The following is a 16,148-nucleotide window of genomic DNA, read 5'->3' on the forward strand; positions in this document are numbered from 1 at the left end:
CTTAATTAGGGGTAAAAATAGAATTTCAAGGGGCCTATGATTAATGAAGAGGGTCAAAAGAGCAATTTTTGTTTATTAATTAGTTCCAGGCCCATTAAGAAGAAGAAAAAACCGAAGAAATTGCATAAAAATCCTAGGCAAAATGAGTTTTTAGTCCTATAATTTAATTTCGGGTAAGAGTTTGGTTTTTTATAATTTTTCATTTCAATTTTGTCTTTTGGTCCATTTATATATGAATTTCAAGCTTCAAATTCATTATTATTATGTTTTTATGGTCTCTCAAATCAATCATCAAATTTATGATCTTTTAAATCCACGTGTAAATAGATGAAAAAAATAAAATTAAAATGAAAAAAGATAAAGGAACTTAGAGGTAAATGACTAAAATTGTAATTTTGGCCAAGATTGTAAGACCAGAAAAACAGAAAGTTATAAGCCTAACGAAGAAGATGATGCTGGAAAATTGAGGTTGCGAATATTGGATTAACTATGGCACTAAGCCTAAGAGTGACTTCTGTTTGGTCACCATTTGTTCAGTTAGGTTCTACTGCCTCTTCTGGATTCTCACTCTCTCAACCATGCTCTGTTTCCAAACCGGGTTTTCATCTCAAACTCAATACTACAAGAAAGTACTCATACCCAACAAGGCTTCTTATTAAAGCTGCTAGAATTGAGTCCAAAGGTGTCACCTTGGGTTTCAGAGCCCCTCAATTTCAGGTTGCTGTCTTATTAATCACGGACACCGGACATGACACTGATACATCGAAATTCGTAGTAATTTAGAGAATGCCATAGTTAAATGTAATCACATGTGTCGGTGTCAGTGCTACCGAGTCTTTGCTTTACTCCTTTTTATTTTTATTTTGTTCTTTTAAATATGGGAATAGTTACATTTGAATTTTTGTTTGGATGGATTGAAATTGATATAGCTTTCAGAGCCTCTGACTGGAAAGGTTTGGACATTGGAAGATTTTGAGGCTCATCCAGCTCTATTGGTAGGATTCTGCTTTTTATCATCTTTCTTTGTTTTGCTTACTTTACTCTTTATTTATGTTTCTTGTTCTATGTTAGGCTTAGGCACACTGATTATATGACCCTGCTTACAGTATAAGGGTTTATCATGATAATAGCTTAGTATAAGCTATTTCTTTAGAAAAAGATAAAATTAAATTGTTTTCATATAAGCTATGATAAAATTAAATTGTTTTCATATAAGCTATAAGTTGTTTTCATAAGCTATATACGGGTGTCGCATATATAGGGTTCCCGTTATTGTAGTTTGTTTCTCTTAGGCTTACCTGTTCTTCTTGTGCGGTGTAGCTTTCAATATTATGCTGTTTCTAAAAAAAAAGAGCTATTTTAGAGAACTTATGATAATAAGCTGAAAATAACTTATGAACATGTCACGAGCTATTTTCATAAATCTCCTAAACAGTCTCACAAGTGCTTATGTATGTAGATAAACTCAAATAAGCCAATTCAAATAGGCCCTAGTAAGAATGAGTTCATATGAAATGGGACCAAAATGCAAGCAAGTGAAATTATTATCATATCCATTAAAAAATTCATTAAAAAAAACTTTGGAGAATGCTATTTTGTAAGTAGGCTAGGTTAATTTCTGTTTAGTTATGATATTATCGTGCCTTCATTTTATGAAGCACTGACAACACAATGGACATTTACACAATAAAGCGATTAAATTTGAATGTAACCATCAATGTCAGTGTCACGGGCACCAACACGTTTTGGACACCATACACACCTTCAATCTGAATGCTACGTAGTCTTCATTCATATAAGCTATTTAGTTCCAGCTACAGTGTGCAAAATGTACTCCATGCACCATTTTGTGGTATGTGGCTAAGTTTTATGGACTGTTCTTGTGGTTATTCCTTATGAATTATGATGCATAAAGACTAAAGCATGAGTATTTTGGAAATTCTAATTAAAACTTCTCTTTTGTTGCTTATATTTTGTGGAGATTTTATCGTTTTCCCTCCTCAGTGGTAACGATGTTTGTCTTTCCTCCCTCTTTATGTTGTCATGCAGGTTATGTTTATATGCAACCACTGTCCATTTGTTATACACCTGAAAAAAGTCATTGTAAAGCTTACTGAATTCTATATGAAGGTAGTCAAACAAATTACTGTGGCAAAAGTTTATATATTTCTTTCCTCAGCAGCAGGCCAAACTTGCATAAGTCAAGACCCATTTAATTATTATTTTTGTCTTTCTACAGAAAGGACTTGCTGTCGTTGCTATATCTTCAAATTCCGTAGCCACACACCCCCAGGTGATAGTAAATTCATTTCCTGGAATATAGCTACGTTGAAAGTATTGAATGATCGTCCAACTTGGAGTTCTGCGTCACAGGATGGACCAGAATTGATGGCAGAAGATGCTAAATTGTTTGGATATCCTTTTCCATACCTATATGATGAGGTATGATTCAGTAAATTTTAACCTGTTTTAAGTATTCACAATTCACATGGTTTATCGGTTGAACAGATGCCTGCACAGCTATGTCTATTTAATCATGTCTTTATTATATATAACCTGGCAAACATTATTTTTTATCTTGTTCTTTCAATTTTTTTTTTTTAAAATGTCAAATATATATGAAAATATAGACTTAACCCTCCAAAGGTTTTCCCTCCAAAATCCAACTCGCAAACACACCATTAGAGAACAAGTAGATTGCATACTCTGTTTAGCTATAATGTGGGTCAAGTTTTACGTCGATATCAATATGATGAAAATACTATAATCCACATCTGTCAATTGGGTTAAGCTCAAAGTTGTCGAAGCCTAAGACATCACCAAGAAAATATGTGATCTATACTTTATCTCCTTGTTAAAACATGTGTGCGTAGAAAGGTAACATATTATAAAGAAAAGGGTAAAAAACATCTGTAGGCTTCAACTTCTCTTAGGTAGCAGTCAAACATTGCTCTTTAATAAGTATTTAATTGACAAAATAATTTGTTTCTTTTTTTGGTAGGAAAGAGGGCTTAAGCCCAAAATAATTAGCTTCTTTGCTATAACTAAAGTGTTTTAGTGAGTATATTGTGTTCAAAATTATTTGAACTCAACACTTAAAGGTTTTGTGTGTGTGTGTGTGTGTGTGTATTCAGCATCTATCATGTTGTTCAAAACATGATCAAACATCATCCATATTTGATCATGTGTTGTAAACAAATGTGACGGCAAACGTTGGGTAAATATTTGTTGTCCCTTTATACAAATTTGTTACTCTTTATTGATGTTTTCTTTAGCTCAATCAAAGTGGTACTTAACAATTGGTACACATCATAAATTTATTTATACTGTGGTATTGTGATTTATTGTTAAACTTTGTTAATCCAAATCACATAAACATTGGTACACAAAATTGTAAATCGTACGAAACTAAAGCATAATATGGCACTATATAGATAAGTTTAGTCCTTTTCCAAATTATATAAACATTTTTATCCTAAAACTGAGAGCTGATAGCATGATATTACTTAATTGAAATCGAATCGTTACTGTAGAAGATCTTTTACCTGATGGGGTTAATTGAAAGCAACCAATTTACTGAAGATTTGAAGTTATCTATGCCAGTAATATAATATAATAAAACCCTGATCTTTAGTGGAATGTCCTTCATTGCAGTCACAGGATGTTGCACGGGATTTTGGAGCAGTTTGTACACCAGAATTTTACCTTTTTAAAAAGGTATTTACAACCAGTCACTGTTGATCAGTGTTTCTTTGATTTATGTTAAGTTAAACCCTCAGATGTCAAGGTATGATGTATTTTCTATCAATTAATTAATCAAATAATAACAGGATGGTCGAAGGCCGTTTGAGCTGGTTTACCACGGTCAGTTTGATGATTCAAGGCCAAGTAATAATAACATACCAGTAACTGGAAGGTTTGTTTCGTATAACTGAATTAGCATATCTTAACATTTTTAATCTCTTGAAAGTAGTATAACCTTTTGATTAATTTATTTATTTTATTTCAAAAGAGACTTGAGCTTGGCAATAGATCGTGTTCTGAGTGGCCAGCCGGTACCATCAGAGCAAAAACCTAGGTACTTTTACATTTAATTCTCCTTTTGATTGTTTGAGAAAATTTCAGTTTATGGTCTCCATCAATGTCATGGTCATATTTTCCTGTTTGCATGAAGTGTTGGATGCAGCATAAAGTGGCACCCATGAAAGAAATTTTGACCTGTACATTGTAATTATCTCGCTCAAGATATCAATCAGTGAGTCCAAGTTTTTCGTTCGGTTCTATATTTATGTAATATCATGACTGTATTACCTGTTTGTTCTTTTCTTTCCATTCATAGTGTGATTTGAAAAGAAATGGTGTAATTTGTTATTCTTATTTCCACTGAATATGTCATGTCATTAAGTTTTATAGGTTAATGATTAAGGAACTTGTGTAATGAGAAAGCATTTAATCAGAAGAGGTTCTAGTTCCCCTGTTCTTTGTTTCTTGTATGTTGTAACTTGTTATAATAAGGAAATATTTTGCAATCCTTTTGGAAATTAAAACTTATTTTCATACATGGCCTGATGAAGCAAGTGAATGAAGACAGTTACATATAAAATTTGAAGCAAATTCACTCAATCTGTTATTTTCATAAATTTTTTACTTGCATTATCATCATCACCGGATAATTTGTGTTCATGTGATGTTGTACTGATATGCTGCCACTTTTATAGGCAACACTTTTGTGAAGAAAAAAGTGTATAAATTTGGCATCCATGTGATGTTGTTTGAGAATTGATTTAAAGTGAATGCTGACCAATTTTCTTATTGGTTTGAACTTTGAACTATGAAATGGGGAAATTTTTTACTAAAGGGGGAATATTTTAATAAAAAATTTTTTTTGAGGGAAATTTTAATAAAGATTTTGAGTTATTGATTTATTTGGGCACTGAAAATGTGAAAGGGCCCCTACTGTCCTTTCCTTCACACCGTATTGTTAAATACTAGTATAAAGTCATAAGATGATGATAATGCTGTTAAACATGAACTTAACTAAATACACGATATTTTGGGCCAAAAGAACTAGATGCATACATTACTTTTTGTTTCGGACCAGATAAATGCTCAATTCTTAATCTACAGAGATGCACGCTAAGAAGCTGCACTGCTAACACACCCTAGCGTATTTGTCCATCAATCACCACCACATTATCGACATTAGATGCCGATCCGTGAATCATGTCAAGAATCTCTCAACACTCAAAATGGGTTTTCGCCCGATTCTCTTGAAACCCTACCTATAAAAGGGGACATGCACCAGAATAAATGTATGCATTCTATTATGTAAAACATCTCACCCAACTTACTTAAAAATTGACTTGAGCGTTGAAGTGTTTGCAGGTACAATATCCCCGCCAAGGTGCACAACTACCATCCTCCTCTGCTTCATCAACTCATGACGTCGATCTTGTTGCACCTCTCGGATCACCTTTGAAGTTGATTAATCAAATTGATTAATTCCTGAGGTTAACGTTTCTTGTATGGGAAGATATTGATTACTTCACACTGATGGTTGCTTGTTTTTCTAACCAGGTGAGATATAATTAATTATTATAATATATATCAAACTATGTGTGGGCCAAGGATGGTCTCCTATCACATGAATAAAAGCAAGACATCTTTTCAATAACATGGAGTACGACATATATCTATCTTTACACTAATAATTGTGAAAGATTGTGGACCATATTTGTTTCTCTTCTCTTCATAGTTTTGTGATCTAGAAGCTTATGCCACGAATGAAGACAATATCAACTCTTGCTTTTCTCTAGTCCATCTCTCCCAGTGTCCCTTGTAAACTGTCCTTTTTTTTTTTGTTTTGAAGGGAATGTAAACTATGTCCTTTTATGAGGTCCCTTAGCTAACAAGTCATTATTCATTCCCAAGGTTAATTGAATCTAACCCTCTTACAAGTACCACTTTTCATAATCAAAACTTATACCAAGAAGGGAATATTGAATATGAAAGATATTCGAACCTACTTACAAGAGCAGCCACAAAAGGAAAGGAATACAACAAAACAGTGGTTTGGCGGAACAACATAATATTTGGAGTGATAAGGAGGTCATAAATTCAATATAATTGGATTCTATACAGCCGGTTTTAACGGTCTGCACCGTGAAGCCGACTGTAAAGAATCCATGCTCGAGTTCAACTAATCCGCTAACAAAATAACAACTAATATTTATCACTTCCAAAAAAAGCCAAATCAAAATAGACACAATCGCACTACTATCAACTCTTAAAAATATATGCCATAAGATTCACCCTCCACTCATAAAAGAGATGGATGGATGATTTAGATCGAGTCAAAAATTATTTCAATGACCTTAATATATTCTTTTTTTTGTTTGTTGGTGAAATGACCTTAATATATTCTACTAACACCTCACAATCACTCACCCTATTTGAAATAATACACACATTCCTTATATCGCATACCTTATGGGAAATTCATGACTAACCTTTTGGAACCTTTTGATTAGTTTACCTCTACTGACCACTCATGTTGGCAAAAGCAGGATCATGAATAGGTAAGATGCGTCATTTTCTTCCTGAATTTTAGAGCACTCCAAATATTAGTTTGATTCTACATATCTACATTTCAAGGACATTATTTTATGCTCATTTAAAAACAAAAAAGAAGTTAATTAATTAGAATATTTTATGGAGACTAGAGTGCTAACATATGAGCTGTTTCAAGTTTTTATATTCCTTGAATTTTTGACTTACATTTTGGACAACACAGTGGTTGTTTTTATTGACAACAATTATAGGACAAGATCATTTAGATAAGGACACAATTATTCACCTCTCTAACTTGTCTTCAAGTGAAAGATTTTATCTACACAAATAACACAATTGTAATATGGAATTGCCATAGATATATAATACTATAATCTATACAAATAAATAATGTTACTTAAGAAATTAACAGGTTTAATAATCAATTTGTTGACTATGAAGAAGAAGATGATTCTATCAAAAGTTCACATGATCTTGAGAAACTGGAACAATGAACTGCTGCTTTTGGATTGGTAACAACCATGCCTTTATTTGGTTTATCCAAATCATCATTTTCATGCCTAATCTCTTTGAGCATTGCTGTTACATCTTTCATTGTAGGTCTTTCTTCTGGTGATGGATTCACACAGAGAAGAGCTACACCTAGCACTTGAAGCATCTCTGGTGTTTTTGTTCCACACTGTAATAATAATTGCTGATCAATAATACATGTGAATTCTCTTTTCTTCTCTCTGATTTCACTGATAACCCATGTTACAATGTGAGCACCCTCTGGAATCCTGTTATCAGTTGGTTCCATTCCAGTTAGCATCTCAAGAAGCACAACACCATAGCTGTACACATCACTCTTCTCTGTGATCCTTAAACTGTATCCATATTCTGCAGTTTTACACATAATGTTGTCATTAGCCAAAATGGACATAAAATGAAAATACAGTAAATGTAAAGCGGCATATATCATTTGACTGCAATTAGAGTTTCTTGGAGATGCATTTATACCGACGTCGAATTAGAACTCATCATATTGCCACGTAAACTTATGTTCTAACTCTATTTTAAGTGCACGTCCCATTTTCTCTTCCAAATATGGTCTCAGGAAACTAGTATACAAAGTACTACCAGGTTTATAAAAAGAATGCCTTTAAGTGTTACGACTTAAGTCGCTGATTTTTTAACATCTTTTTGACAGAAAAAAAAATGATGCATGACTGAAAAGTTGTGACAAACTGAGAATTTGCAAAAATGAAATGGCTGTTTGAGAAACTCAAGTTTTTAAACTCACCAGGAGCTATGTATCCATAAGAACCTGCAACTACGTGCGAGGCTCTTGCACACTCTGAGGAAATGACCAATTTTGCAAGGCCAAAATCTGCAAGAAAAGCTTCAAACTGTTGACCTACCAAGATGTTGTTAGCCTTAACGTCGCGATGGACGATTGGAGGGATACAATCATGATGAAGATATTCTAAACCATGAGCTGTTCCAAGTATGATCTTATACCTTGCATCCCAATCCAAGAACATTCTCTGTTCATGGAGCAATCCGAACAAACTACCATTGCATATGTAATCAAACAAGAGCATTTTAGTTCTTCCGTTGTCACAGCATCCTAAAAGTCTCACTATATTCTTATGCCGTATCGATCCAAGCGTCTGAACTTCTGCTGTAAACAAATCTCTCTCTGGTGGTTCTTCATTCTTTACTGGCCATAGCTTCTTAACTGCAATAAGCTGTTTTGTTGGAGTCTCTACACGATAAACAACGCCTGAGACGCCTTTTCCGACTATGTTTGAATCCGACAACTTTGTGACAATGTCATTGATGTTGAAGTTAAGCTTTTGGAATGGAGTGAAAGACCATTCCATTTCCACTTCCTCAAAACTATTGCTCCCATAATAATTGTCCCCTTGAATCCTTAATGCTAAAATAACTCCACAAGTGACAACTGCAGAAGTTAAGATAATACCAAGGAAAGTGTAGATAATAATATTTCTTATTGACTTGTTTCCTCGGAGATTTCCACTTGTATGACACTTGTTAATGCAAAGGTCAGGGTTACCGGCAAATGCAGCAGAAGGTAGATCTTGGAAGAATTTTGTGTCAGGAAGAGTACCAGAAAATCTATTGTAAGAAACATTTAGAGACACAAGATTGTCAAGATTACCAAGTACTATGAGAGTACCTGTGAGCTTGTTGTAAGATAGGTCCAAGATTGAAAGTTTTGAGAGATTTGAAAAAGTCTTTGGAATGGGACCAGTAAGAGAATTCCAACTCAAGTTCAAAAGAATATCCAATCCTTGCAAGTAACCAATCTCATTGGGAATAGAACCTATGAGCTTGTTGTTACTTAAATCCAACAACTGCAAATCCTTACATATCCCCAATGACTGAGGGATCAAACCGGTGATAAGGTTTCTGCTTAAAATCAACTTATTTAGCGATGTAAGCTCGCCAAAACTCTTGGGAATGCTTCCGGTTATTCTGTTTGAAGAAAGATCCAACACATTAAGATCAACTAATAACTTTAATGAGGAAGGAATGGTTCCTTGAAGCTCATTTTTATGCAAGTCAAGCATTTCTAAATGAGCACAGTTACCTATCTCATAAGGAATATCTCCACTAAGGTTATTATCTGACAACTCTAGAAAGCTCAAACTTCTCAAAAGGCCTATTTCTTGCGGAATTTGACCAGTAAGGTTGTTTGATCCAAGTCTTAACCTGATCAAGCTGGTGCACCTGCCTATATCCGGTGGAATTTGGCCTGAAAGCCTGTTTGATATCAGCAACAACTGAGTTAAATTCTGTAGATGAAAAAGAGAATTTGGAATTGGACCAGTGAGGAAGTTGTGTGAAAGATCAACTGCTTCAAGTTTCTCACAGTTAGATAACTCTGTTGGTATACTTCCATGAAGTTGATTCTGCCAAGCATAGAAGAGAGTGAGTTCCTTCAAGTTCCCCATAACACGTGGAATCTCTCCGGTGAATTTGTTATTATCTAATTCAAGTTGATTCAGCATGGAAAAATTGCCAATATATGAAGGTATTTCTCCACAAATGTTATTATCAGACACAAGAAGTTCCTCCAATGAGAGTAGATTACTGAGAGACAAAGGTAACTGACCAACCAGAGAATTCAAAGAAAAATCAATAACCTTTAGATTTGTACAGTTTCCAAGACTTTCTGGAATGGTTCCAGTGAAATTGTTCTGCCACAGCAACACTCTCTTGAGGCTTTGCATGGAACCTAATTCATAAAGAATGTTTCCAGAAAGCTGATTTTCATACAGAAACAAATCTTCCAAAGCTGAACAGTTTTGAATCTCCAGTGGAATTCGACCTGTGAGATGAGCTGTGTAGACTGAAAGTGTCTTGAGATTTTGAAGCTCCCCTATGCTTGCTGGAATCTCACCAGAAATTCCAGTAACTGCAAGTCCAAGAAAAACCAAAGCCTTACAATCTGATATCTGCATTGGAATTTCTCCGAAAATACCTTGGTTTCCGCCAGCTCGCAGCGATTCAAGAGCCTTCAACTGTCCTATTTCTCCAGGAATCATACCAGAAAGCTGGTTGTCAAACAGTGCTAGCTGCTGAAGCTTTGAACAGTTTCCAATTGTGGTTGGAATTCCACCGTGTAACGAATTCGAATTCAAAGATAACCATCTCAGTTCAGATAACTTTCCTATTTCTTTTGGTATAGTTCCTGTTAAAGTATTGTAGCTAAGATCAAGAGTAACTAGAGATGACAAGTTTCCAACTGAACTTGGAATCTCACCTGTGAGATTTCCATTTGAGATGACAAGAGTTGTAAGGTGGTTAAAAGAAAGAAACTGTGTAGGGAATCCGCTATGAAGATCAATCGATGTTATTATGATCTCTTCGACAAACTCTTCTCCAGAACATTTTATATAATCCCATCTGCAAGGATTTTTGTGAGTTGGATCCCATGATGAGAAAGTAATGGTAGGGACAGAGTTTGAAGAGTTGAAAGTTGAAAGCCATGAAAGTAGAGAGAGACCTTCTTGGTTTAGAGAAGAAATGAATGGAAACAAGGAGATAGTGAGAAACAAGATAAGAAAATTTAATGCATTGTTTGACATGATGAGTTGGTGTTCAGCTACTGTTCTATCTCATCTAAAACATAGCAGCAGTACTGGTTTTTCTATGTTACTACTCTCTCTATTTTTTCTCTGTATCATTGATACTTGTTGGATATTAAAATTCTCGTATCTTCATTTAAAGTTACTGATGAAGATGTAGACAGTTCTTTTATCCTTCATCATCAAACTATATATAATTCTCTTTTGTAATACATTTACAGCAAAGGCTAAAGAAAAGGACAAAGTGGAAGCATTGTACAAGCATGTGTGGAATTTAAGTACGTGCGGGCGGAAGATATATAAAAGAAATGACTCATATAGTTCGTCCCTTAAAGTTTTGAGTAAAGATGTTGCGTTCGTTTCTCTTGATGATTCTAGTAACTAGTCTCTTGCTACGTACTATTAACTAAATACTCACTTCGTCCCATAACTAGCGTTCCGTTACATTTGCATTAATGGTAATAGTAAATATACTAATAATTGATAAGGTTAATTTGATAAAATAAAATTCTTTGTAGTATTTCTCTTAATATGTGTGAAATAAGAAAATTCGACAATTATTGTTGGACTGATGGTGTAGTATTTTACTCACTTGGCTAATAGAAACTAACTGCTGTCAAATCTTCACCAGGGTAATTTCTATAATTAGAAATTAACCGAGAGTGAGAGGTGTTGTTGGAACTTGGAACTGTAAGTATACAATATACAATATAATATATAAAGCAAGTTCTGTAACAAATCATTCACCAGATTTTTATGAGATCTAACAACAAATTTCGTACAAGATTCTGCAGTGTGTATTGTAATGGAGCTGTATACAATATATCTAATGCAAAAAGAAATGTGAAAATGACTGAAATGGCTTTTTTAGTATCTAATGGGACCTGTGCATGTGCTATGATTTGTATGGAGATACCTATTTGGACAATACAAAAGGAAAAAAACTACTGTTACATGACAGAACATTCTTATATGGTTGATAAACATTGACACCTAAAATGTATTTAGCAAGCTTGCAAGGTTGTGCTCTTCAGTCCCATCCCATCTGTTTTCCTATAAGTAATCATGATGCACAAAAATAAATGAACTCATAAATCTGTATGCCATAATTGTATAATAATATAATACCATATAATATAATATAATAATGAAACTTTTTGTTTTTCTTATTGTAGTATATATTATATAAACTGGCTTGTTAATTTTGATTGTCAGAATATTTATCCTACTACCTTTTTTTTTCTCCCTGAATGATTTTATTTTAATATAAAAAAGGAATAACATGTACTTGTATAAACTGATTAAATTCTATTTGTATTTTGTTATCTTCCTTTTAGGTGCAAATGATAGAAGTTGCTATGAATTTCCTAAGCATCCATCATGATGATTCATCTAATTTGGCATAACAATCAAAGTATTGAGAAGGACTAAGCAGCATTAAATAAACAAATGTCCAACTCATATAAATAAGTAAAAAAGTGGTAGAAACCACAAAGAGGTTGTTCAACCTTTTCTGTTATATATGCATGGTGAGGTCTCAAAATCACCTTTCTATTAGTATTTGATTAAGTTGTTACTTATCATGAAAGTCAGTCAGTGACCTTGTTCTATTTCCAACTAATAGTTATTTAAATTTAACTCTACGAAGACAATTAGGATTTTAATAATAGCTTATATGACTAATTTTTCAATGAAAGTGAACTTGTGAAGCTCATTTAATTATATTATTTTGGTGCATACCCCATGGTAAGATGTAACTCTAGATATGTGGGTCAGAGGTTTTGATTGGTCTCAAAGAAATAGTTTTTTCACTATTGATCATTGAACTTTTTTTTTTTTTAATATTATATATAAATATATAAAAAGGTTTAGGCGACTTGGGTCTAGAAACTCACCAGAGTAAGTGAAGTTTGAAGAGTGCTTACATACATCTTACTTAGACATTTATATTCTATCCATCAACAAAATTCTTACATCGACGACAGTAAAATTTGAACTCAGGTCCTTGTAAAGTATAAGTTAAATCCTTACCAAATGTATCAACCTACCTACATATTATCAATCATTGAATTATTATTATGTGACTTTTTAATAGTGTGTGATAAAATAATTGTTGGAGAACAGGAAAGAGAACTTTAATGTGAAGAAAGCCAGACAAACAGGAAAATTTGAAAGACAGAAAAGGATCTCTCAGTAGCACAGACCTTCCAAAGATGTTGAGTGATTAGGGGATGAAAACAAGTTGGATATCTGTTTAGGGATCATGTAGGCCATAAGGTTAGGATAAGCTGTGGATTTGGAAGGTAGGGACAATTGATTCCCTAACCACAACTAGAGATTAGAGACTAATTTTTACACTGGCCAATGTCAAAATTTTATTTTGTAAATACTTTTTTTACTATGATTTTGACTTTGTCAAACTTTCTAGTAGAATAAAATAAAATAAAGAGATAGGAGGGCAGTGATGGATCATTCAAAATGACATCTTCATTAGCTGAAAAGTATTTACTATTCAAAATGGTCTGTTAGATTTATTTTGGTAATGAGTGAAAAAAATATTTTCTTTTGTCAAAATATTTGTTGAGTGAATGACTAATCTTTAGTGCATGCAACAACTTGTCCATTAATAACTCCAACTCCAAATTATAAAATATAGGGTTAAATATATTTTTAGTCCTTATAAATATGTCAACTTTTCCTTTTAGTCCCTCTAAAATTTTTCTTCAACTTTTGATCCTCCAAAATTTTTTCATCTTCCCTTTTGGTCCCTCTTTTAAAGTAAACTCATATGTAAAATTCATATTTTTGAATAAAAGTTTACAAAAAAATTTATAATATTATAAGGATCTCTCCCAAAAAAAATAGAATTTTTTACCAAAAACATGAATTAAATATAAATTTTTATATTTTTAAGGGTAAAAAATTCATATTAAATTTATGTTTTGTTAAAAAAATCGAATTTTTTTTTTGGAGTAATTTTTACAATATTCTATACATTTCTGCACAATTTCATTAAAAAATACAAAAAATTAATTAAAAATAAGGACCAAAAGTAGTGTTTGAAAATTTTACAGGGACCAAAAGTTGAAGGAAAATTTTAGAGGGACTAAAACGAAAAGTTGATATATTTATAAGGACAAAAACATATTTAACCCTAAAATATATTTTAGTCCATCAAAGAAGAAGAAAACTCTTATATGTTGATATTGACGCATATACTCTTATGTTCAATTCATCTACGTACAACTTCCACCCGTCTCCCTAATCTATCACTCCCCTACAGTGAACATGGTGATGGGGTCATTAGGAAAAGAAAACGAATATGAATTAGAATTTACATGACCCATAAAGGACCACAAAGTGTGACTAATAATCTAAAACACCCTTCCAAGAAAAATATGCTGCCTCATTTCTCTGGATCTGCTTAGTTTGAACATCTTCCCATGAATCCATGATCACCTTGGTATTTAATATCTATCCATTATACATACATCTTTCAAATTCCATCCAACGTCCATCCTTGACTTGTGTAGGTGATCACAATATATCCATCCATACGAGAAAATATAATTATATCTATATAAAAAATTATATTATTTAGCCATAATCATTAAATGCATATTTAATTTGTGCGTGTGTGTGGAAACAAACGAGACCTAGCTAGTATGGGTGCTAATAATACAACAATGTCCTACCGTTCATGTGTTTTGTATGTAATGTTGTGTTCATGATGGGTTATACACTCATACGCACAGAAACTTTTTTGTCTATAGTATTTGGACTAGTTGGATTTTAAGCTTTTCCAAAAATCACAAGAGATTTGTAAAAATTAAAAATCAGAAGAGAAACAGCAAGCAAGATTCCCTTCCTCCCCACTCAGCCTTAAACCGATCATAGAAAGTTGGAAAGGGAACAATCTCATCATTAATTTTTATTTGTTTGTTAATGGCTAGAATCTCAGGTTCAAAGTCGACCGAGGTATTGCAATGTCCTTAATAATTGAGTTATGCTTATGAAATCTAACTATTACAACTAATTAGCTTTATAATGAGTATCACAATTATTTTTTAGCATCTACTAAAAAAATTATTGATAACTTGACAAAAATATTAATAATTAGCATAAGGCTAATTATTACTTCTTAATTTTTTTAATAAAATGAGTAGTAGAGTAATTGATTGAATTGAATTTGTATATACCGTAGCTAATTTTATATGCAACTTTTTATGCGGTTTGATTCTATTTTGAAGTTAATAGTCATATGAACAATATAATAAAAAAAATGTGGTTCGATTTGGTTTAGTTTTTTTAAAAAAAAAAAAAAGAATAATTGAACAAAAAAAATCAATATGGTTTTGGTTGGTTCGATTTTTTTTCAAGACAACATATAATTTAAAAATTTGCCAACAAATTCGATAATATTAGCCGCAACAATTAACTTGTTTGCACCAATTAACAATTATTTACTCTTTTTTTTGGTGGTGTCCGGGGTTCGAACTCCGGACCTTGCATATATTATATTTATTATTTATGCATTGTTCCTATCAACTGAGCTAAGCTCACGAGAACATTTACTTTTTTTTTTACAAACTTCACAATTATTTACTTATATTAATTGATTCATGAAAATGCTCAATTAATTGGGGTTAGAATATTAATTCATTCATTGACTTAAACACTTATTTGGTTGGGATAGATGAGTAATTATTTACTTATTTTAATTTTGAAAAATGCTAATTTGTGTCCTTAAGGCACATGTTAATAAACTTAAAGTAGAAATTTTGTGTTGGAAATTGTGTCAATTTCTAACAATTTCAATCAACATAAAATCCAACAATTTCTAAACCCTAAACTATCACATTGCACTCTAAACAACATCTAAACTACAATTCCTAACTTAATTCATCACTAACAATCCTAAAAACTAACATGCAAACCAAATTTCTAAAAACCTAAAAATGTAAAATTTCTCCAAAAAAAATCAAAAATTTAAACAAAAAAAAAAACAATACAGTAGGATAAGCAACACTTACTTGTTGATTTGGTTGATTTGATTGAGTTTGGTGAAAATCGCAAAAAAATGGGAGAAAATTTGCAAAAATGAGTTTGAAACACAATGCGATGTGTTTCTGTCTGTTGTTGTTCTATAATAGCACGCAGCGTGAGTTAAGTTACGTTGGGTTTATAACTTGCGTGAGTTAACTCACGCTGAAAGTACTGAGCTTGACTTAAGTCACGCGGGGGGTACTTTCGTCCGTTCAGTTGGGCATTAGTGTTTTTTGATGGAAGAAGAACAATTTTCAAAAAAACTCGGTCAGGGTATTGTGATAGGCTCAATAACAAAACTAACGAATCAATTAATTGTTAGATTTCACGTTGATCTGTAACGAGCGTGAGTTAAGTCACGTTGGGTTTAACACATGTGTGAGTTAAGTCACGCTGGAGGTATTTTCGTCAGTTTGTATGTGAGTGAGCAATTTT

At 32.8% G+C, this 16,148-nt stretch overlaps 2 protein-coding genes across 5 annotated transcripts; one reads left to right on the forward strand and one right to left on the reverse strand.

Moving 5' to 3' along the window:
• The first annotated feature begins 459 nt into the window (after window positions 1-459).
• Window positions 460-7,655, forward strand: LOC146941260 (Thioredoxin superfamily protein). Of its 4 annotated transcripts, none has more exons than XR_015032303.1 (12): window positions 460-717; window positions 930-995; window positions 2,050-2,130; window positions 2,240-2,293; window positions 2,374-2,442; window positions 3,655-3,717; window positions 3,831-3,916; window positions 4,013-4,078; window positions 4,175-4,255; window positions 5,386-6,578; window positions 6,983-7,082; window positions 7,171-7,655. XR_015032303.1 is itself a non-coding variant. In XM_085755032.1 (9 exons), exons 1-9 carry the CDS (start codon window positions 490-492, stop codon window positions 4,203-4,205), a joined length of 744 nt encoding a protein of 247 aa, XP_085611158.1. In that variant the 5' UTR covers window positions 460-489; the 3' UTR covers window positions 4,206-4,479. The 4 variants fall into 4 exon arrangements, 1 of the variants encoding a protein (XP_085611158.1); XR_015032304.1 differs by having other exon boundaries at window positions 5,386-5,577; XR_015032305.1 differs by lacking the exons at window positions 6,983-7,082; window positions 7,171-7,655 and having other exon boundaries at window positions 5,377-5,674.
• On the reverse strand, window positions 6,832-10,829 carry LOC146941261 (uncharacterized). Its single transcript, XM_085755031.1, has 2 exons — window positions 7,853-10,829; window positions 6,832-7,449 (listed from the first exon to the last, which is right to left on the reverse strand). Exons 1-2 carry the CDS (start codon window positions 10,665-10,667, stop codon window positions 7,004-7,006), a joined length of 3,261 nt encoding a protein of 1,086 aa, XP_085611157.1. The 5' UTR covers window positions 10,668-10,829; the 3' UTR covers window positions 6,832-7,003.
• Between the last annotated feature and the right edge of the window lie 5,319 nt (window positions 10,830-16,148).

The sequence above is a fragment of the Medicago sativa genome, chromosome 3, assembly GCF_051527215.1.
Source record: "Medicago sativa cultivar Bolivia chromosome 3, Bolivia_mono, whole genome shotgun sequence".
In the NCBI taxonomy this organism is placed as follows: Eukaryota; Viridiplantae; Streptophyta; class Magnoliopsida; order Fabales; family Fabaceae; genus Medicago; species Medicago sativa.